Genomic DNA, 21069 nt, shown 5'->3' with positions numbered 1-21069 from the left:
CTAGCTTAAATTAACTAAGAGGTTCAGTATGGCATTGAATAAGCTGTTATGTATTGTTTGTATATTTGAAATGTCTATCATAGTTTTCTGAGCTGAATAGCTAAATTTCTTTTTGCGTTGATGGGGAGCAGATTCAAGTTTGTACTTTCTGCTTCTTTTCATTCATGAGTTCTGTTAGTTGTAACAGGAACTGTTCATATTTATTCAGAAGTGATTTAAGTAAAAATGAAATGAAAAATAGAAAAGTGAGGATAATATATTTATTGGACCTGCAGATTACTCCAGGATTCCCAAAAGGATTCAGAGCTATAGTAGCTCGCTGCTAGCATATCCTTGATAGCTAGCTAGCTTTTTTGTGTCTATGATGTGTATATATAGTATAGTTCTTAAAGTCCACCCATAAAAGTTTAAAAAATTCTGTCTTCACCTCAGTTTTGTTTGACTTTTGATGCTCTGTTTCATAAATTCCCAATAAAATAAACGTTGAAACATTTGAAGGGGTTCTAGCGAGGCTCTGACACCACCTGTCTGCTGTGTGACGCAGGATGAGGAAGCAGCACTAGCAGACGGTGAAGACGTGGCGTATGAAGGCAGCGTGCGACACTACCTGCTGGAGTACAAAGCCTGGCAAGACAACATCCAGCTGGTTCTGTTCACTGTGGTCCAGGCCAGCGGGCAGCACCGCAGCCAGGAGCAGCTGGACCTGCTGGAGGAGATCCCTGCCACCCTGAAGGAGCTGCACACACAGAGCCAGAGGTACACACACGCACACCCACCCACACCAGCGTTTCGCTTGCAGTGGGCAGATCTCTGACTGAGCTGTGTGTGTCATGGCAGTGTCTACAACGGTCTGGTGGGCTTCGCTTCCCCACTGGTGACGGACAGAGAGGCTGAATGCTCCAGTCCTGTTTCTTCAGCTCAGACCAGCTTTGCAGCAGGTGAGCAAGGTTTTATGGTTATAGGGTTGCTAACTAAATAATAAAGTGATTGATGATGATAATACAAATGCACATAAACATTTTTTAGAAAACAATATTAAAAACAGATTTGTAAAAAGACAAAACAAATACAAGTTAAAAGGAACTGAAATTAATTTCACGATTAATAATTATGTTGTCCATTCCACCTTATATTCATAAGTCTAGAGGCCGTTAGAATGTGTGTTCTTTTGGGGGTTATTTTGGTTCCACTATTTTCTGATAAACTTCTAAGATTTTAAAGCTCCAAAGCACATGGATCCTTAAAAAGACTTAAATTTCTGTATCTAAAATTAAGGCCTTAACATGTTTTCAATTCATTTTTAAAAAAGCAAGTTGGCTTTAAATACATTAATCAAAGGTCTGACATTTTGTCTTGGCAGAACCACTGGATGTATATTCTATGATTCTTTTTCTATCAGGCGTTTAAGGCTGAATAACCTAGCTGGCTGTTTTGTGTCTATAAAAGGTAAATACGTAAATGCTAGTTTACCTGTTGAATTTAATTTGATTTATTGTGAGTTGACTGCATAAAGTTTGCACATTTCAGTGAAGCTATAGGTCTTAAAGTCCATTCATAGCAGTCCTAAAAAGGTATTACATTTCGCTCTCTTGTTTAATTCAAAATTAAGTACTGTTGTTAATGAATTACTAATAAATAAACTATAAAATAAATAAATGTCCCCATAAAAAAATATAAATATTTTAAAAAGGCACTACTTTTCTTGTTTTTCTTTTTTTTATCTATAAATTTTGGGGGGGGGGGATGTCTACGCTGGAGTGACAAATTATGTCTAGTATAAATTGGGGTTTGGGAGGTCAGAACTTAATGATCTTATATATCTTCCTGTGTATTTTTGGCTGCTCCTCTTTAATTTGTTGAGGTTTGTCTTTCCCTCAAAGAGATGAGGGGAGAGAGTGTGTGTGTGTGTGATGGTGTGTCAGCGCTCAGGTCATTTCATCAGACAGATGGCCTCAGGTATTAGTGCAGAATGCTTTGGGAACCAGAGGAGATCTCTGACCAGGTTTTGGTTGTATTAACCTCCATGTGGGACCTGATTTGGGCCCGATGGCTCCAGGAAGACTTCCTTACTGTCAGATGCTGCATGATGCTGCCACTGTCTGGCTCTGGGTACTCAGTGCTCTGTGCTGCTTGGTTTCAGCTGTTCGATGCAGTGGAATGAAGACACAGCCAGACTCCATGTCCCAGAATGCTCGCAAAGCACTGCCTCGTAACCTGGGAACCCCCGCTGACACCCCGCCCAGCACGCTGGTGGTGAACAGCAAAGGCCTCAACCCCAGTCCAAAGAGGGCCGTACGAGACCCCAAGACAGGTCGAGGTACCGACCCACACTCTGTGGTCGATGCGGCCAATTTCAGGCGCTACGTCATGACAGTGAAACGTTTCTTCTGAACAAGATTCTATGTTCCATGCAGCTGTGCAGGAGAGGAACTCATATGCAGTCAGTGTGTGGAAGAGGGTGAAAGCCAAGCTGGAGGGCAGAGACATCGATTCCAACAGGAGGATGAGCGTCACGGAGCAGGTAACGAATCACTGACTGAAGTACAGTTACTGTACTGAAGTACTCTAGTGGCAAAAAAAAAAAAAAATTAATTTAAAAAATCACAATGAACATAATTAGGGCTCCAACTACCAATATTTTTCATAATTGGCTATTTCCATGTTTGTGCGTCCTGACCCGCCTGGTTCTGTCGTTGCAGGTGGACTTTGTCATCAAAGAGGCTACCAACATGGACAACCTGGCCCAGCTGTACGAGGGCTGGACCGCCTGGGTGTGAGCACCATGCTACTTCCTGTCTAGGGTCCAGCGAAGGCTTGGAGATCCACCAGAGTCCTGCGGGACTGGGGTGTCGGAACAGCAGCACCGGGCCACCCGAGGGGGAGGAAAATGGGCGGCGGCATCTTAGTCCGCCCCCCTAAGCTCCTGGGCATCCACACTGGGGGCAGCGGCCTCGCGGCATCGCTGCAACCACACCCCCCCTCCCCTGCAACCACCGGCGCTCAGGCTAACGCAACGCTTAGTGAGCCCGCTCACCCGCCTTCCTCATTTAGGGGTCGGGTTGGGCCAAACACCTCTGCCGGGAGGGAGAGGGGGAAATGCAGGGGGGGAGGAAGGGAAAGGCCTCCTAACCCTCCTCTTGGAAACACCCCCCCCCCACCTGCATAGCTCACTACACCCAGTTTTCCCCATGAACATCGATGCATCTTGTTGCGCCTGTTGACGCCCATCTGAGGGCGGGGGGGGGCAGCAGGAGGGAGCCGCTCACAGCCGACTCTGTGGGGAGGACTCTACCGGGGTCAGCCTCAGATGGACGAGGCGTTTCCATGGCCACGCTTCTTCTTCTTCTCTACTCCTCTTCCTCAGCGACATTGTGACGGCGATTGGACAACAGACGACGCAGGTAGGGGTGAAAGGTCGGCCGCCGAGGAGGGAGGGACTGTCCTCACACTGCGCTGTGATTGGTGGAACCATGGAGACGCCGACACATCCAGTGTCCTATGTGGATTAAACCACAGTGGGAGTGGTTTCATGGATTAAACTGAAACGTCTCGTCATGTCAAATAGTTTTTGATGATCCAGAATAAAAGCAGTTATAGTCCCTTCAACAAGGACCTCTTAGTTTTCCCTTTGCTCTAGATCTTTAGTCTGTGCCGTGCTTTGGAACTTTCTGTAAGACTACATTTCTTCTTCTTCTTCTTTTTTTTGAGCTGCCTGTTGCAATTGAGGAATCTCAGCTCTTCCTGTTTTACATTTTTATTCTGAAAAATTATGTTTGTGGTGACGGTGAAACGTGTTTATTCTTAAATCTTTTATTGAATTCTGTTGGATGCCAAATAAATGTGGAACTGAGAACAGTAGGCTGTCTTTCACTGTGGTCCTCTCATGTAGGGCTGGATTAGCCCTACATTATTGAATATTGATTTTGTTTTAAATATCTGAAATCATTGACCTTTCCTGCTTAAGCCACAGTTTTCACTTCACACCGTTGTTTCTTAATTTTAAGCAGTTATGACGCACGGTGATAAAACCTGAAACTGTTGCTGCACAAGTTACTCAACAGCTTGTTGCTAGGTAACCAAAGAGTGATGCCACCGACCTAGCTTGAGAGGTTGAGCGGCTAAAGCCTTTCGTCTGCCTGTATCCCCCAGAATGCTGTGCGGTTCTGGGTCGGGGTTCAGTGATTATTCTATATATCGTCACCTTCCTAAGATAACAGCCCAAGTCATTTTTTGACAAAAAAATTTTTTATTGCCTAAAAGATGTATTTTTTGTTTGTGGGTAAAAATCACTTTTGGCAAAAAATACCTTCTTATTTTAGGAATATGATGATATTCTATCAGATGTATTATCTATTGATGCTGATCATGTGTCTGTCGAGAGAAGTTATTGTTTGGTTTATTGTCCAGCCCTGCTCTCATTACACCAAGTTGTTTGGTGCACAAATATTAACATAAGCACACTTTAGCATTTCATTATGGAAACTGCAGCCTCCTGTTTATTAAACCAACAGCTATGGATTCAAAGTTCACTGTTTCACAATCCAAACTCAGGATATGAAGTCCCATCTGGTCCAGCGCCGCAGCCGTGACGATGACGTTGCGTAAACCGTGGAGCTGGAACCCAGCAGAACCCCTGAGGCTAGATGGAGCCTCCAGCAGGTTAATGATTACCGGAGCTCTGCTTATTTCCAGCCGGGCCTGTGGCGACGCGTCAGACTGACGGGAGCAGCCATGTCTGGACAGCGGGTGTGTGTCTCCGATTATGAGGAGGAGGCCAGGAGGGTTCTCCCTAAAGCTGTGTATGACTACTACCGCTCCGGAGCCGACGGCCAGAACACGCTGGCCGACAACGTGGCCGCCTTCAACAGGTACTGTCTGACCCGCTTCTGCAGAGTGGCAGCAGCTGCTGTCCGTCCGTCCACTCTCTGCCCAGGTCTGGATGGACATGGGAAACATTAACTGCTGAATGTCTTTACTTAGACATTCAGTGGATTATTAGACAGTGATGTAGTTCAATCAGGTTTATCTGAGCATTCTGGCTTCCATGGAGATGGTTTAGGAACTCAAAGCTCTGGGCATTAATTATACTTTATGATCATCTTGTTTCAAATATGTACATGTGTACAAGAACGAACATATAATAATATAATGTAATATTACACAGGTTGTAGTTGTCCCATCAGTGGGGAGACAAAAAAATTATCACCAAGACACAATTTGAGTTCTGGAAAATCAGGAGCAAATACATCCAGAGAAAATTCAAGTTATGTTCCTCACTCTTAGTTTATTAAAGGGACGTATTCTATAAAATCAACTTTTTTGAGCTGTTATTCCCTCATGAAAAACATTCCCGGAGTGTTGTTTTGATTCTTTCACGCATGTTTGAGAAATCCTGTAATCTCCATGGCAACCATTCAGAGGTGCCTAAGCGCTTCCTCTTATAAAGCTCCACCCATTTCCACACAGTTCCTCCTCAGAGCTGCAGTCCCCAGCTGAGTTTCTCCCTCTCAGAGCAGCCCTGCCCCACTCTGATCATTGCTGCCACTAGTCTGAAGGAGCAAACACCCGGTGGAGCTGGACATCTTCTGAGTTCATTGTACCAGATACTTCTCAGCGCAACCCCCCTCAGAACAGCTGTAAACAGCATAATGAGACGCATTGTTGCCATGACGTGCTGAAGGCGGAGTGTTGGAAACGGCAGGAGGTCCTTATAGACAGAATTTTGAGGTGTCAAATTTATTTTGTCATGTCATTTCTTTTAACTCTTGTTGATATACACAAAGAGTTGAAGATAACAGAGTTATTTGATTGTGCCATCAACTAATACCATGTGTGTGGAAAACACAATACCCCAAAATGAACCGTTTTTCATTTTGGACTGTGTGTTTCCTCTTCCGTTTATTCCTCTGTCTTTGGTCACAAGCACAGGATTGATCACTGAATTCTAATTCTCTCAACTGCCCACAGTCCAGGATAGTTTCCCTTCAGCCTTTTGGTACCTTGTGCAAAGCTACATGTAACGTTGTTCACGTTACTCATAGTTTTTACTCTGTTCCCTTCATTTAGCAACAATCTCCCTGTTTACTCATTAACATGGCCTCCTATTTCTGTCACTTTGCTTTTCATTTCTTTCATTATACATTTGCTGTTTTCAAGCCGCATTGCTCTGGACTTTTTGCTTGATCGTGTTCCATATTTTCTTGTCGGCCATCGGTAGCAGCTCTATGTGCCGCCCTCAGTGAGCTGAAGGCACATGGTCATTTTATTTTCCTTAGGTGTTTTGCAGATTTGATCGAACCAGATACTAATCATTTATTATATACATTTTACTTGATTTAAAAAGCTGCAATATTCATGGTCTTGAATTGATATTTTGCTTAATATATTTGATCTTTTTTGTCTTGTTTTGTTTTTTTGTGGTACTGAATCCTGTTTTTGAAATAAACTGAACTAGAACCTGCCAGAAATGGATCTCTGGAAAAAAGAATTACTTGACCTTTGAAGTCAGTCTTTTTGCTTCTTGTGTATATTTTGCACGGCGGTCATTTAAAAACAGTTCACACACACAGCAAGTCACCTGAGGGTCTGTGTGTGTGCATCCAGGTGGTACCTTGTCCCCCGGGTGCTGAGGGACGTGTCTGTTGTGGACATGTCCATCTCTGTGCTGGGCCACAAGCTCAGCATGCCCCTCTGTGTTGGATCCACAGCTATGCAGAGATTGGCTCATCCTGCAGGGGAGACGGCTACGGCTAGAGGTTAGCACACATGCACACACACACACCATGTGAAGCTTGCAACATGCAGTAATAGAGGGGTCTAGCTACAGTAACTAGGACAGGGCTGCCAAACTCATTTATAATTCAAGTCATATCAAGATCATGAATATTTTTATTAGTCAGTTGTGCCAGAATGGTTTGACAAAACCTACGAACAAACTGTTAAAATATTAATAAATAACTGTTTCTGCATCCGATAAGCACTTCTAATATTGAACATCTTTTCTCGTTAATCTGTCCCATCGGGATTTCTTGATTGCTTTTGTGATTTTGTAATCAAAATTGCTTTTTTTTTTTTTCTGGTGCTAATTTAGAAATAACTTAAAAGAATTTTGTGATATTAGTGCTTATGGTAAATGTGACTTTTTTTTACCATGTTGATTGTGGACTAAAATTTGACATGTAGTAAGGCTTAAGCAGCAGTGTAGTTAAAGTAAGAATTTTTATTAAATAAACCCACAATTACACATTATGCATTAATGCATTTTGCATGAATGTCCACAATCACAGAATTGCGAAAAACTAGATGGATTGGTGTAATTTGGCTGTAAACAGATAAACTGCTTTGATTTGATTGACAAAATATTATTTAAGCACACAACTGTTATCCTGAAGGTTCTATTTATGTGTACCTATGGCGTGTGGAGGGCCATAAAAAGAGCTCTGTGGTGGGCCAGATTTGGCCCCGGGGCCTTCACTTTGACACATGTGATCTAGAGTTTTAGGGAGAATCAGTTCTTTGGACACTATTTTCTCACAACAGAGAGGGCATAAAGATAAACCTCATCCCCAGGAATATCACTTGTCTTCCCAGCATGCAAAGCAGTAGGTACAGGAATGATGCTGAGCTCCTGGGCCACCTCCAGCATAGAGGAAGTGATGTCAGCAATGGCATCCTCTCCGGGCAGCGGCGGGGTCCTCTGGATGCAGCTTTACATCTACAAAGACCGGGAGCTCACTCTGTCACTGGTGCGCCGGGCGGAGAAGGCTGGATACAAGGCTCTCTTTGTTACCGTGGATACGCCCTACCTGGGGAAGAGGTTGGACGATGTTCGCAACCGCTTTAAAATGCCCTCACATTTACGGTAGGAACCAAAGACGGGATGACGGTGAGGTTCTGCCAACTTCCTTCATCTGGACCAAAGGTTCTCATTCGTGTGTGTGTGTGTGGGTGTGTGTGTGTGTGTGTGTTCTCCTAGAATGTCTAACTTCTCCTCAGCCTCTCTGTCCTTCTCTGAGGATGACTATGGCAACGACAGCGGTTTGGCTGTTTACGTTGCTAACGCGATCGAGCCGGCTCTCAGCTGGGACGACATCACCTGGCTGAAGAAACATTCACGGCTTCCTGTGATCATAAAAGGCGTTCTGAACGGTACACACACGCAGACACAGTCATCCACATGCAGCTTTGTTTATCTCTATACTTGGCATTGGGATTGTTCCACCATTTTAACCTCTGGTGAACGACAACACATGCTGTAATAAACAGGCAAAACATTAGAGGTAGGATCAGGGAAGTTCACCGAAGATCACATGGTCTAGTTGGCTTTCTGGTTACCGTAGCAACAATGCATCCAGAAAGTATTCACACCACTTTGTTACGTCCTTGTTCCAAAATCAGCAAAAATGTTATTGATAAAATAAGATTTAAGTGCACAACTTCTATCTTGAAAGCTCTATTTAGTTCCCTCTGGAGTCTAGATTTTTTTGTCCAACTCTGGACGTTTCCAAAGGCGGTCCACTGTTGCTAACACACACCATTTCCACTAGTGACCTGTGGAAATGGCAGCCCACTTAATTTCACTAGAAAACACCTTAGAGATTGTCAGGTGAGGAGAAACAGAGTTGTGATGTCACCACGACAACATCTGGCTAGCATCGTCCCTGCCGTGAAACATGGTAGTGGCAGCATCATGCTATAGAGCTGGTTTTTCTGCAGCTTGTCCACAAAGAGGGAGAGATTAAATAAAATAAATTCTTCCAGAAAGTGTTCTGGACCTCAGGCTAAAACGCTAATTCATCTCCCAACCTGACAGAGATCCACATCACCTAGGTAACAAGAATTGGCGCCATTTTGGAATAAAGCTGTGACATAATGCAAAGTAGGAAACAATGAGGTGTTGTGAAAACGTTTTGGGTGCATTGTAGAACACCACTGCCATGTTCTGTTCTGAGAACAAATCGTACTTCATTTGTTTTATTTGTTGAAGGTTAACATTTCACATCCACACTGTGGTCTGTAGATGGCGCTGTTGTGCTCATGGTTACCTAAGAATCTCAGAGTGCCTACAAAAGACTCTGTTGGAGTAATTCTGTGTGGTTTGGTGATCCTAACATGTGGAACCTCTGCAGTCTGAGCCTCTGACGCACTGGACTGTCTGCAGGCCAAGATGCTGTCCAGGCTGTGAACTATGGAGTCAGTGGCATCCTGGTGTCCAACCATGGAGCTCGACAACTCGATGGCGTTCCTGCAACGGTCAGTGTGTGTGGGGATGTGTGTGTGTGTGTGTGTGTGTGTGTGTGTGCTTGGTCGATTTCTACACAGAAAATTAAATAGCAGTTGCTGATACTAAAGATTCTATTGCGTTCATGTTTGTAAGTAAACTCTGTGTGACTTTTAGCCTCAGTTTGTTGTTTTCCTTTTTTTTTGTGTCACTCAATATGGTCTACTTGGAGGGTCTCGATGTTGTGTTAGGAGATGGTGTTCTGCAGAACTCGGTTTCAAATACAGGATACAACTAAAGTCTGCAATCTCTGGAACCAGTTTGGCCATTCCCCTATGATCTATGGCATCAACAAGACAGTTTGAGTCACAAAGCTGGAGTTCACTGCAGCTTTTCTGAACATTTGTGGAAACCTGAGATCATTTTTAAAAGCCTAGTAGATCATTAAGATCTGAAACACTCAGACCAACTTGTCTGGCAACAACCAACATCCCACATTCAGGGTGTTTTCACACCAGTCCTGTTTAATCCACCTTTAATCCAACTCTAGTTTGTGTGCCTGAAAAGTCCAGTTTGCTTGCATGCATAATTGAACTGTGATGCTAGTGAAGACTAGCAGATCTTCACACCTGATAGTCCAGTAAACTCTGTTTAATTTGCAGCAAAACTGCAACATTTGTTCCATATCCAGAGCTGCAGTGGTTCTCTTTCATATAGCTCTGTATAAACGAACCAAATCCTCTGAAAAACCTGTCCCCCTCCTCACCTTTGGTGGCACTGCACCAAGAAACATTTAAGGAAATGACACAATAACCTCTGAAGAAGACACTGAGCTCGTACAACTTCCTTCTTCAACAAACAAAAATGGAGTTGCATCAGATTTTAGTGGTTGTAGGATTTCTCTTTTACCTTTAGCAAAAGACCACAAGTTATTTCTCCTGCCAGCGCCAAACTAGTCTGTTTGTTTTGGTTGCATTTACCCAGAATGCCCTACTCTATGGTCCGCTTCCTGCGTTTGGAGCGGTCTCCGGTGCGCGTGGCCTTCACATATAAATTCGAACTTCAACCAAACCCAGACCAAGGTTTTTGGGCAGACTGGAGGTTTTTGTGTCATTTCCTTCGATGTTTTGTTTTTGTTTGCATCCGAGTTTGATTCCCACCAACCTTGTTCAGTCCACTTTAATTCAACTCCAGTCTGTTTTACCTAGAAAGTCCAGTTCGTTTGAGGAGGTGTGAATGCATAATCAAACTCTTGATATGGACCAAAAAAGTTCTTTTTATTTTTTTCTTCCTGTTATCCAGGTTTGGTCACCAGACACTCAACAGCTTAAATCATTAACACAGTGTTGTCGTTTTTGATGTGTGTGCGCGTGTGTGTGTGTGGGTGTGTGTGTGTGTGGGTGTGTGTGCGCGTGTGTAGCTAGAAGTGCTGGAAGAAGTGGTGAAGGCCGTTCAGGGTCGTTGTGAAGTCTTCATGGATGGAGGAGTGAGACGAGGGACGGATGTCCTCAAGGCTTTAGCTCTGGGAGCAAAAGCTGTCTTCATCGGTCGTCCGGTTCTGTGGGGACTTGCCTGTCAGGTGAACAACCACCACCCTGGTTTAGGAGCGCGTCTTCTCTGGAACTAAACATGCTTTATAGGTTAACTTCATCTACCTAGCACAAACCTCCTCCCAATGCTGCGTCCTGTCTCTGACCAGGGAGAAGAAGGAGTCACCGAGCTACTGGAACTTCTAAAAGAGGAGCTCCGACTGGCTTTGGCTCTGTCAGGTAACTGGGATGTCCTTGTTTGTTGACCCTTCATAGAAGAGTTTCTCAATCCTCAGAGACCACCACCCAGCTTATTTCAGAAGAGTTGCTGTTATACAACACCTGATTCAAATGATTGCACAACTTCCTCTGCACTCAATACCTTGCAAAAGTATCCATACCCCTTTCTACATCAAAAATTCTTCACGTATTGTAGACGTCAGGGTATTTTATTAGGATTTTATTTAGATTGTATATAATGGACCAACACAAAGTGGTGCAGAATTGAAATGAAGTAAAAGGATTTGAGAAGTGTGTGTTGTTTTATGCCACTGAGTCTACATTCTGCAGAATCTCATTTCACTCCTTTTTGGATCATTACTACCAGCTTTGAATTAAAGTACTACTTTTGCCCACTTTTGGCCTTCAGGTCAAAAAGTTTATGTTTTGTTTCATCTGAGCTTGTTTAGTGAAGTGAAATGTACTGCACATTTCATTTCATTCAAGGAACTTCTTCCTTCTTCTTTAGCTATGCACTTCTTTATGCTTCTCGACTGTTTTGCTTCGCTACAGTAGTGAAACGGTTGGTGTATCTTGGACTGTATGTAGACATTGTGAATGTCTGGATGAATGATCTCTGACTGTGCGCAGGTTGCCGCTCTATATCCGAGGTGAGCCGGTCCTTGGTGAGGAGGGCGGACTTCACTTCCAGGATGTGAGAGAAGAATCCCAGGATAATGGCTCACCCAGCATGTCTAATGCCTCGTTAGTTCACTTTCCTTGTGCCTAGAGTCGATTGGCAAACTGTACATAGAAATCATCAAATAAAATGTTGGGTCTAATAGGTTAGTACAGTGAGGAGAGAAACATGTGGCATTAACAGGAAGGTGTTGGTTGTGACTTTTGCAGATCTACTATGGATGTTTCCGAACTCGCTCATCATCACCTGTGAAATAAATATGACCACTGGTAAAACCTTTGTATTTATTGTTGCCTTTATTTTGTCTGCTAAATGCTAAACATCTTTACACAATCTACATATTTTCATTCAGTTATTTCCTTTATTAACCACTGGCAGTGTTATTTTAGGAGACAATGAAACAACTGGTGAACTCCTTATTTTAGCTTACCTTGTGTTGTGTCCAAAAACAAAAGTGTGTTTTGACTTGAATATCATGACGGTAAAAAACAATGACCATAAAAGATACATGGGTTTATGCATTCAAACAAATGTACCAAAACATGGAGTGTTGAGGTGTAAGCAAAAGGCTGGCTATAAAAAAAAACAGTCTGGTGGGAGTGGGAGTGGGAGTGGGCAGATATTCTGGTGCAGGGAGTAAAAACAGGAATATGTACAGAATGAGGACCCTGAAAACAGCTGCTATGTCTGCAACTATTAAATTATCTATCATAAAATACTGTATGAGAAAAGGATCCAGATAAACTGAGGGCTTACGTGGTGTTTTTTTTATTTTATTTTATTAAAGGTACCCTAAGGGAAGGACCTTTCTGCTGCTACTGACCACAGCCAACCACCACTGACAAAATCCTTTCTGAAAATGAAAGAACCAACAAAATGAATTTGCAACCTTTTTTTTATTATCCGCATTATCTGTCGATCCAAAGGGAACCAACCTTCTAACTGTGTAACTCGTAGGAAGGGTAAAAGCGTTACACCGTTGCTCCATGTAAACATGCGGTTGTGTGCCTGCTATGAAAGTGGAGCTCAGCCTCGCTCTTGTATGTTTATGAGTTTATTTTTTTGTAAAAATGTGATGCTTTAAGAAATTATTTCACTATTTAACTGCGACGCGAAAGAACTTAAAGATTAAACGAAGCGACGGCAGAGGGGCTCCATGGAGGTGGAGGGCCGGGATTTCCTCAACACTCCGCCCGTGAAAACGGTCCGGTTCGGGGGCAGTGTGGCGGAGACGCTGGACAAACTGAGAAAGGTCAGTAGCGACATGTTTAACGGTGCTGATAAAAGCACCCCATCCCACATCTCTGGTAGGCATGGACCCAAACCCGGTCCGGAGCTGCGCCCTGAACTCTCAGGATGTAGTGGGAAAACATCAACACGAACTGTTGAACTTTTGTCTTGTTGCTTGAAGGGAGACAGCGGCGATTATGAACTCCTGAAGCATCAGCTGGCGGATCCGGACATAAAGGTAGAGTGAAGCATCGCGGTGTGTGAGCTGACCCTGGATGTGCAGCATTGTTCCTCAGTTCCTCCTCTCCTCTGACAGGACGCTCAGATCATCAACTGGCTCCAGGAGTTTCGGAGCTGCGTGACCCAGCTGACCAAAGACCATGAACAGCTCATTTACACCGTTTTAGTAAGAGAAAAGCCGCTTTACTGATCCTGGCGCAACTCTTTCTCTTTATAAGACTTCATAGTAAATGAAGTAAAACCAAAATTAGTTGACGATTTTCATGTGATTCCCCTCCCAGAGGCTTCCGTGGGTTGGCCGGAGCCAGGCCGTGGTGGACGAGTTCCTGGCCTTCCTCAGCAACCTGGTGTCGGCGCAGACGGTGTATTTATGCGCCTGCCTCAAAATGGTGGTGTCCCACTTCACTCCCAGTACGCCGCTCACCGCTGGCCCGCCTGTTCGTCAGATGCTACGGCTACCCGTTAAGGACAAACTGGTGTCTCTGTTTTTCAGAGCGGGTGACCATCTGTGAGGGAGGAGTTGATATCTCTGATTCAGAAGACGAGGAGGACAGTGAGTGTTGAGGCGTTCTGCTGTGGTTCTCTGTCGGCACTCAGAACCGCCTGACACTCTGGCTTTGTTTTGATTTCAGCCGACCTCCCCAGAAACTTTGACCTGTGTCACCAGGCGCTGCAGCTCATCATCAGATACGTTCCCTCGTAGGTTTCTGACCAGCTTCTTGTTTCCTTTGCTATCTGCTCTGGATTTTGGTTTCTAACTGGAAGGATGGTGACGAGCCAACAAAAAAACAGAAAACATTTCACAATCCAGACGTACATCTTGTTCCAGTTGTTCCTTTGAAACCCTGACTCCCTGTCTCTTTTTGGTTTCTCTTAGGACGAGTCGCTTCCTCATGCCCATCCTCCAAGACCGCTTCCCTTTTGTCCAGAAATCCCCCAGAACTCTGGTAAGACCCCACCGCTGCTGCTCCCAGTGAGCAGCATGGAGCTCCACTGACGGCTTGTTGCTCCTTAAAGGAATGCTACGTCCACAACCTGCTGAGGCTAACCGTCTACGTCCCATCCATCCGTCGAGACGTGCTGGAGCTGATCGTTGGGCAGCTGCTCAAATTGGATGTGAGTGCTGCAGCCCAGCCAGGCTGCTAAAGGTGTTTGACCTGAGGGGGGTCAAAGGTTAACGTCGGGAGGGAGCCCGTCACAGGGCTTTTCTGTGGTTTTCTAAGCTGCAACTAATGACTATTTAGTTATTAGATTAATTGATTATTTTCAATTAATCGATAATAATCAATTCCCTGTTAATTGATTATTTGAACAATTAATTGGATTTTTAAAAAATCTTTTTGTCACATTCTGCAAATTTTGCATTTAATTTTTTATTACACAATATTAGAAATACAGTAAAATATGCAAATAAAAAAAATCAACTTTTTTTTTTTTTTTGAAACCTAAAAATAATTATGTATATAAAAAAATCTTAAATGTAAAACTGAGTGAATGCTGTGAGCGTGGGACCTGAATGTCTGCTGTGTGTGCTGCAGGTCAGCGCATCGAGGGCAGAGATCGAGGAGGCAGAGGAGAACCAGAACCAGGCTGAGGAGGGACTCTTTGACATGGTAACAAGAACCATGTGTGAAACAGTTCTGATCCACAGCATCACTGGGTTAACCCTATAACCATAAAACATAATGAAGAACTGAGCATTGCTACCAGCTCTTTAGAATCGCTTTCAAGTAGCTCATCTTATTCATTAATAATCATTATATTTACATTATACTAACACTTTAATCACTGATTTTTTTTTCTGACACATTCTAAAACAGTCCCTCAGGATCCAGCTGAAGAACTCAGTGATTCTGAGAATAGATTTTATTTCTAATCCTCTCATCCTGTCACATATTTTACCTTCCTGATGGATTTTAACGACTTGAACCAGATAAAAACTCGGTACAATGAGACAGATGTGATTTGGATCTATTCTGCTGCCTGACTGTGTGTCAGCTGCCTTCAAAACGTCTGCCTCTACTGTACATAAATTTTAGTAATGACCTGAGGTGAAAGACCCTCTGACTGTGCAAAAGTTCAAGGGCAGTGAAAACTTAAAAGTGAGTATTTTCTGTGTGTGTGTGTGTGTGTGTGTGGGTGTGTGTGTGTGTGTGAGGATGAGGACATGACTGCAGACCAACCGCACCGGACTAACATAATGGCCCACCCAGTGGCTGAGAGGCTGGACGCACTCATGGTTGTTCTCATGGCTTACATTAGAGACGTCTGCAATGTGGACGGTACTGACACACACACACACACACCCCCACACACACACACACACACACACACACACACACACACACACACACACACAATACATGAAAAGGGTGACCGGGGGGGTTGTGTGTCAGCGCATCCTTAAAGTTGCTGTATGTAACTTATAAAAAATGTTATTACATATTGTTTAATCTGTCACCATGTTGTGACTGTGTGATATGAGACTATATTGATCTCCTCCACTACTGCTGTCTGAAGAAATGCCCCTACCAAAAACAACCAATCAGAGACAGGAGGCGGGGCTTAGCGCTGTTAATCAACCCCCATTTACTTGCTGCTAAATGTTGCTAATGGCAGAGAAACAACTTATTGTTACAGAAAATCAGTTTATAGATGGATAGAAACTTTAACAATCCCTTTGGAAAATTGTGATTTCCATTTTCCACACAGCACTCTGAGATATACATTTAACACTTAAAACATTGAATTTTTAAAGAAACATTAATATTAAAACCCAAATCCTACAGTCACTCTGTTTCTGTTGTCCAGTTAGCTCTCCTCCCTCCCAATGAGGAGTTGAACAGCATTTATGGTAAAAGAGAGCAACAGGGAGGTGGGATGATCAGCGCTCACATGAGATTGATTGACAGCGCTAGGACCCGCCTCCTGGTTCTGATTGGGTGTTTCTAGTTAGTACTGGGAGAAGGTGAAGCAGCTAAATCTTTTATTTATTTATTTTTTCTTATTATCTGCACATATCTTAATGTCACAACATAGTGACAGTTTCAACAAAAATGTAAAAAGGTTTTTTATTAAAGAGTCTATCTAAAATTAAGGCCTTAAAATGTATTAAATTCATTTTAGAAAATGTGAGTTGGCACTGCGCTAAATTCAAAACACCTACACCTCCAGGTTTCATTTACCTCTACGGTTCTGCTCTCATCTCATCTCTGAAGTCCAGTCGAGTCTCTGCAGGTCCATGTCAGGTGACCGGACCACCTCTCCGTCTCTTCCAGGTTCGTTTCACGCTGAACGGACCAAGGAGCTTTACAAAGACCTGCTGAGTGTGTTCGACAAGCTCATTCTGCCGACTCACGCTTCCGGTCACGTGCAGTACACGCTGTTCTACCTCTGCAGCTTCAAACTGGTCAGTATGCCGGGACGGGATACGGGCCGTCGTCCTGCCCGTCCTCCATCTGAGCCGCAGTGCGTGTCTGTGTCCCCCGGTCCAGGCTCTGGCCGAGGCCTTCCTCGATCACCTGTGGAAGGTTCTGCAGAACCCGACGCAGCCCGCCATCCTGCGCCAGGCCGCAGCCGGATACCTGGGGAGCTTCATGGCCCGAGCCAAGTTCGTCCCTGTTCTGTGAGTCTACAAGGTTTCTCAAAGCGTGGGCCACCAGAGGGCGCTAGGGAGTTTGGATGGAAGATGAGGGAAAAAAATGCAAAAACAAAAGAATTGGATTTTTTTTCATAAATTTATTATGATTCTTTTTAATCATAAAATCTAATCTGTTTTTCAATCATTATTGTAAAATAAAGGTTTAATTGACTTATTGAAATGTGATCATTTTTCTGGTTAGCTGCCTGTCAAACTTAAGCTGCTTTGCTCCTCAAGCTAGCGTAGCAAACGGGAAACTGAAAAGTTTGTCAAGAAAAAGAGTGAAGGATCCATCCAACAGCTGCTGTGGAAAACTCTGCTGCAGAATACCATGAGAGCTACGAGGCAGCATTTATGCTAAACACATTTAATAACTATTGAGGAGTGAATAAAAAGAAAACCAGGTTTCTGTATGTATTTTGTAGCATTGTAGTCTGTGGGTCTTCAAAGGGGGTCCCTGACCAGAAGCTAATGCTCTTTGGGGGCCCCGGAGGCGGCTCTGCAGCGGGGGTCTGACTCCCTGTCCTCCTGTCCTCCCAGCACCGTCAGGGCGTGTCTGGACCTGCTGCTCACCTGGATCCACGCCTACATCGACAGCCAGGACAACAGCGGCCGGCAGGTGTGCTGCGACATCAGCCTGCATGGACCCTTCTACGCCGCCTGCCAGGCCGTGTTCTACACCCTGGTGTTCAGACACAGAGCCATGCTGGAGGCCAACATGAAGAAAGGTGACAGCAGTCGGGGGGTGGAGGGGGGGGAGGTTACCTGCCAGGCTCAGAACAGGAGCTCAGCTCTCTTTCTGTCTCTCTCTGGTTTCAGGGTTGGAGTATCTACAAAGTCTGAACCTGGAGCGGCTGGTCATGTGTCAGCTGAATCCACTCAAAGTATGTCTGCCTTCAGTCACCAGCATGTTCGCAGCCATCACCAGGTACACACACACACTCACACACACACACACATACTCACATTCATGGATGGTGGAAGCTTCCACAGACATAACCTCACCTTCAAATCATTTCACATTTTCTCACATTACAACTAGAGATAAACTGATCCAATATTAATATCTGTATCAGTCCTGATATTGAAAACGATTCTAGATTGGATATCTTGACAATGATATGTTGTATGTATAAATGTCGGTATAAATAAATGTGCTGTTCTGGTGCAGAGTTAATAAGGAAGTAAAATAAACCAAACTGTTTCAGCTGAAGCTCCAAAGAAGCAGAGCTCTGCATCGTCTCCTGTGTCTGTGTTGCAGGAAGTACCAGGTGGTTTTCTGCTACACCATCATAGAGAGGAACAACAGGCAGGTGCTGCCGGTGGTCCGCAGCTCTGCAGGAGGAGACGGGGTGACCACCAACACCAACCCTCTGGACAGCTTCTTCCCCTTTGACCCCTACCTGCTGAAACGGTACACTAGCTGGGTAATCCAGGGTTTCAGGAGGAACTCCCTACATACTGAGTGTGTCCTTAGATTGATGATGAACATATCAGAACACACAGGAGGACCAGTTTCATGCAGGTTTTCTGATTCTCCAGAGGCCAGAACCACCCAGTTTCCTGAACTTCCTCTGCACAACTAAATGTTCTAAAAACCCTCTCCTCTGTCTTTTTCCTCTGTTGGAAGTGACAACATATCTTCCTTGGTCTCTCTGCTCCAATAGCACAGATCTGGAATTGCAAACTGTAGTTGGTTAAAATTCAAAAATCCTTTTTTTTAACTTATAGGGTTAAATAAAGTCTTCTTTTGGATGATGATGCTGTGGGCAGGGATGATCTCCAGTAACAGTCAGTATTGCACCAAATCTGAAGAAGCCTCTGACTGAATACTGTTGGTGTATGACATGCTAGCAGCTCAATATCCAGTGAGCTATATATTGCTAACCACAGTACCACATCCTGGGCGCCACCATCAGGTGTTAGCTCTGCTAATCCACCTCATTAGCTTTAGCCGCTACTCTTTCAATCTCTATTAGTCTCAAGGCCTCCTTTTCTATTCCTCTGTGATGTGGGGTCATAGTTCAGGTATTACTTGAGCTTTTCAGATGATAATCAGCATCCCCCAGTTGTAAACACAATGCTTTATTGCCACGGTTACGCAGCATATCAGCTGTATGAAAGTAAAAATGTAGGAGCAAAAGTCAGCATCCAGAACCAGAGGGAACGAAATGGCAACGATTCAACCAATAAATGATGAGTAAAAGAAGATGACGAGCCAATCAGAACAGACGTCAGCATGTCAACTCAGCGCTCACATGGTCTCTGACGTTAGGGATTGGTTTCTGTGTGTGCAGGTCTGGTCAGCTGATTGAACCACTCTATCAGGCTTGGGATGACCTCGCAGAAACTGACCTGCTTCCTCCCAAAGCAGCTCAACAGGTGAGCTGATTGGCTGCCGGGAATGTGATGCATTTACTTCCTGTTTTATCACCGGTCTTCAAGTTACTGCTGTTTCCAAACTGTGACAAAGCTCTGGCGTCAACTCATTCGCAGTTTTTATGATCCGCTCCTGGATCAAGGTCATCGTATGTGAATCTTATTTCTGGATGATTTCTGTGTTTATGTTTAAAATCCTTTCAGAATCATAGCAGCAAAGTTGTTCTGCTCAGCTCTTCTTCATCACACTATTCTGTCTTCTGATGAAAATCACTGGCAGCATCTCCTTTACAAATGTGCGCAAATCTTTGCTGATATTTTGCTAATGTTGAAAAAACATAGCTTTGGAATTGCGGTGTTTCCATTAAGTAAGAATTGAAATTGAAATCACGAGTGAATAAGTTTGTTCATGAGATAAGTTATTAAAAATCATGGCAGTGACAAATGTAAACAGTTACATGATATGCATTCATACATCTGTTCAAGCGATCATCTATCAGCCAATCAGAGGAGACTTTGGTGTCTTATTCAGGCATTGGAGCGATAAGCCCCGCCTACTTAGGAGCGGCTACAGAGCATTATGGATTTAACACGTTGGAATGACACACAACCTTTTCTGAATTGTGATGTGAGAGCTCTGGTGGAGCCAGCCGCACACTGTCTGAAAAACAAAAACAAACCGTCATCCTCCTAATACCTCTTCCTGTTGTCTTTGTCATTTTCACCAGTAGTAACATCCAGCTGTTGATCATGTAACTCATATGATGCAAAAAGAGAAGCGTTTCCATTGTAGTTTTGCGAAATACATGTATTTCAATGCAACTTAAAGAATTATGAACTTCAGCAACTTGAAAGGAAAATCATTGCTCACTTTAATCATAACCTATTGAGTTAATTAAGATCCCCATATAAGCAGGGGCCTATGACAAAAGTCAAATTGGGCTCCTGGTGTAGCTGCTGTCACTACATGAATCTAAAAACCACCAGCAAAAACTCTTTGTGGGAAAACGTGAGTTGTTTTTAAAATTGGTGTGTTTCCATTAAGCAGATTTATTCTCGTAATTTCAATTTGAGCAATTCTGTGGCAGCGACTTTAGAATGGCTTTTCAGAGTAAAAACCTAAGGCGGGAAAAGAGTCTGGGTTTTCCTGATGGTGGTTGTTCCATCTGTTTTAGGCCCTGAAGGAGGATGAAGACGATTTCTTGAGTGGGGAGACGCCACACGGAGACGGCGTGCTTGGACTGACCCCCAGCTCGTACGGTTCCAACGTCTGCAGCCCCAACAGCGTGGGTTCCCCCCCCACGGCCCAACACCCAGCCTTCAAGTTTTAATCCCTCGCCGTGAACCTTCGCATCCTGGCAGAGAGGGCTGCTCTCATCAGAAGCTCCGCCTCTGCGCCGCCGAGACCAGAGGATCCATGAACAGTGACTTTATTTCTGCTGCTTAATGCTGCAGCCGCCCACAGATGGAATATGAATATGAAGTAGATGTGGGTCATTTTAAAAATTTGGTACTGTACAGTACTCCAAGAGTGCTCACACACACCTTATGAACATTTTCTATGAATAGATCATGTCTTAAATAAACAGTTAAAGAAGCGGTACCAGGTGTTGGTGTGGCACATATGCATCCCAGTTCACCAAGTAACCATGGTAACACATGGTAAGCACTTGGCTGTACTTAGAGAAAATCTGTGTGTTCAGTTAAACCACAGACACAGCTAAGGTTTCTCAGAACACTTCAGCTAACCACAACCAGCCCTCCACTTTCTTCTCAATAACAGACCGATACTGGTGAGTACAGCAGAAATCTGATTCGCTTTTTCTTGTAGACTGGAAGGTGGTAGAAAAATTCAGGTTTGTGGAAAAACTGCAACCCTGAGGAAGTTTAAATGATTTGTTTTAATGGAAGT

The 21069-nt window shown here is 43.9% G+C and overlaps 3 protein-coding genes across 5 annotated transcripts in view; all 3 read left to right on the top strand.

Moving 5' to 3' along the window:
- The window catches only part of smg1 (SMG1 nonsense mediated mRNA decay associated PI3K related kinase), a 54462-nt gene extending 50604 nt beyond the window's left edge, over window positions 1-3858 (top strand). For both annotated transcript variants that reach the window (XM_032588093.1, XM_032588092.1), the window contains 5 exons: window positions 545-756; window positions 838-938; window positions 2141-2317; window positions 2415-2521; window positions 2700-3858. In XM_032588093.1, coding sequence (XP_032443984.1) covers window positions 545-756; window positions 838-938; window positions 2141-2317; window positions 2415-2521; window positions 2700-2777 — 675 coding nt within the window. In that variant the 3' untranslated portion in view covers window positions 2778-3858. The remainder of the gene's footprint in view (window positions 1-544; window positions 757-837; window positions 939-2140; window positions 2318-2414; window positions 2522-2699) is intronic.
- An 819-nt stretch (window positions 3859-4677) lies between these two features.
- On the top strand, window positions 4678-11951 carry hao1 (hydroxyacid oxidase (glycolate oxidase) 1). Its single transcript, XM_032588117.1, has 8 exons — window positions 4678-4868; window positions 6604-6755; window positions 7591-7861; window positions 7976-8148; window positions 9161-9252; window positions 10641-10799; window positions 10920-10989; window positions 11620-11951. Exons 1-8 carry the CDS (start codon window positions 4732-4734, stop codon window positions 11685-11687), a joined length of 1122 nt encoding a protein of 373 aa, XP_032444008.1. The 5' UTR covers window positions 4678-4731; the 3' UTR covers window positions 11688-11951.
- A 670-nt stretch (window positions 11952-12621) lies between these two features.
- Window positions 12622-20760, top strand: rrn3 (RRN3 homolog, RNA polymerase I transcription factor). 2 transcript variants are annotated; one of them, XR_004342459.1, is made up of 17 exons: window positions 12622-12920; window positions 13080-13136; window positions 13215-13304; window positions 13420-13549; window positions 13632-13691; window positions 13771-13837; window positions 14016-14085; window positions 14156-14254; window positions 14677-14751; window positions 15297-15420; window positions 16417-16547; window positions 16633-16763; window positions 17319-17506; window positions 17598-17662; window positions 18040-18192; window positions 19076-19160; window positions 20333-20396. XR_004342459.1 is itself a non-coding variant. In XM_032588104.1 (17 exons), the coding sequence occupies exons 1-17, from the start codon at window positions 12825-12827 to the stop codon at window positions 20486-20488; spliced, it is 1821 nt and encodes a 606-aa protein (XP_032443995.1). In that variant the 3' UTR covers window positions 20489-20760. The 2 variants fall into 2 exon arrangements, 1 of the variants encoding a protein (XP_032443995.1); XM_032588104.1 differs by having other exon boundaries at window positions 12825-12920; window positions 17598-17706; window positions 20333-20760.
- Window positions 20761-21069: the final 309 nt, after the last annotated feature.

Source organism: Xiphophorus hellerii, chromosome 16 (assembly GCF_003331165.1).
Source record: "Xiphophorus hellerii strain 12219 chromosome 16, Xiphophorus_hellerii-4.1, whole genome shotgun sequence".
In the NCBI taxonomy this organism is placed as follows: Eukaryota; Metazoa; Chordata; class Actinopteri; order Cyprinodontiformes; family Poeciliidae; genus Xiphophorus; species Xiphophorus hellerii.
This window is presented reverse-complemented; position numbering and strand designations above follow the sequence as displayed.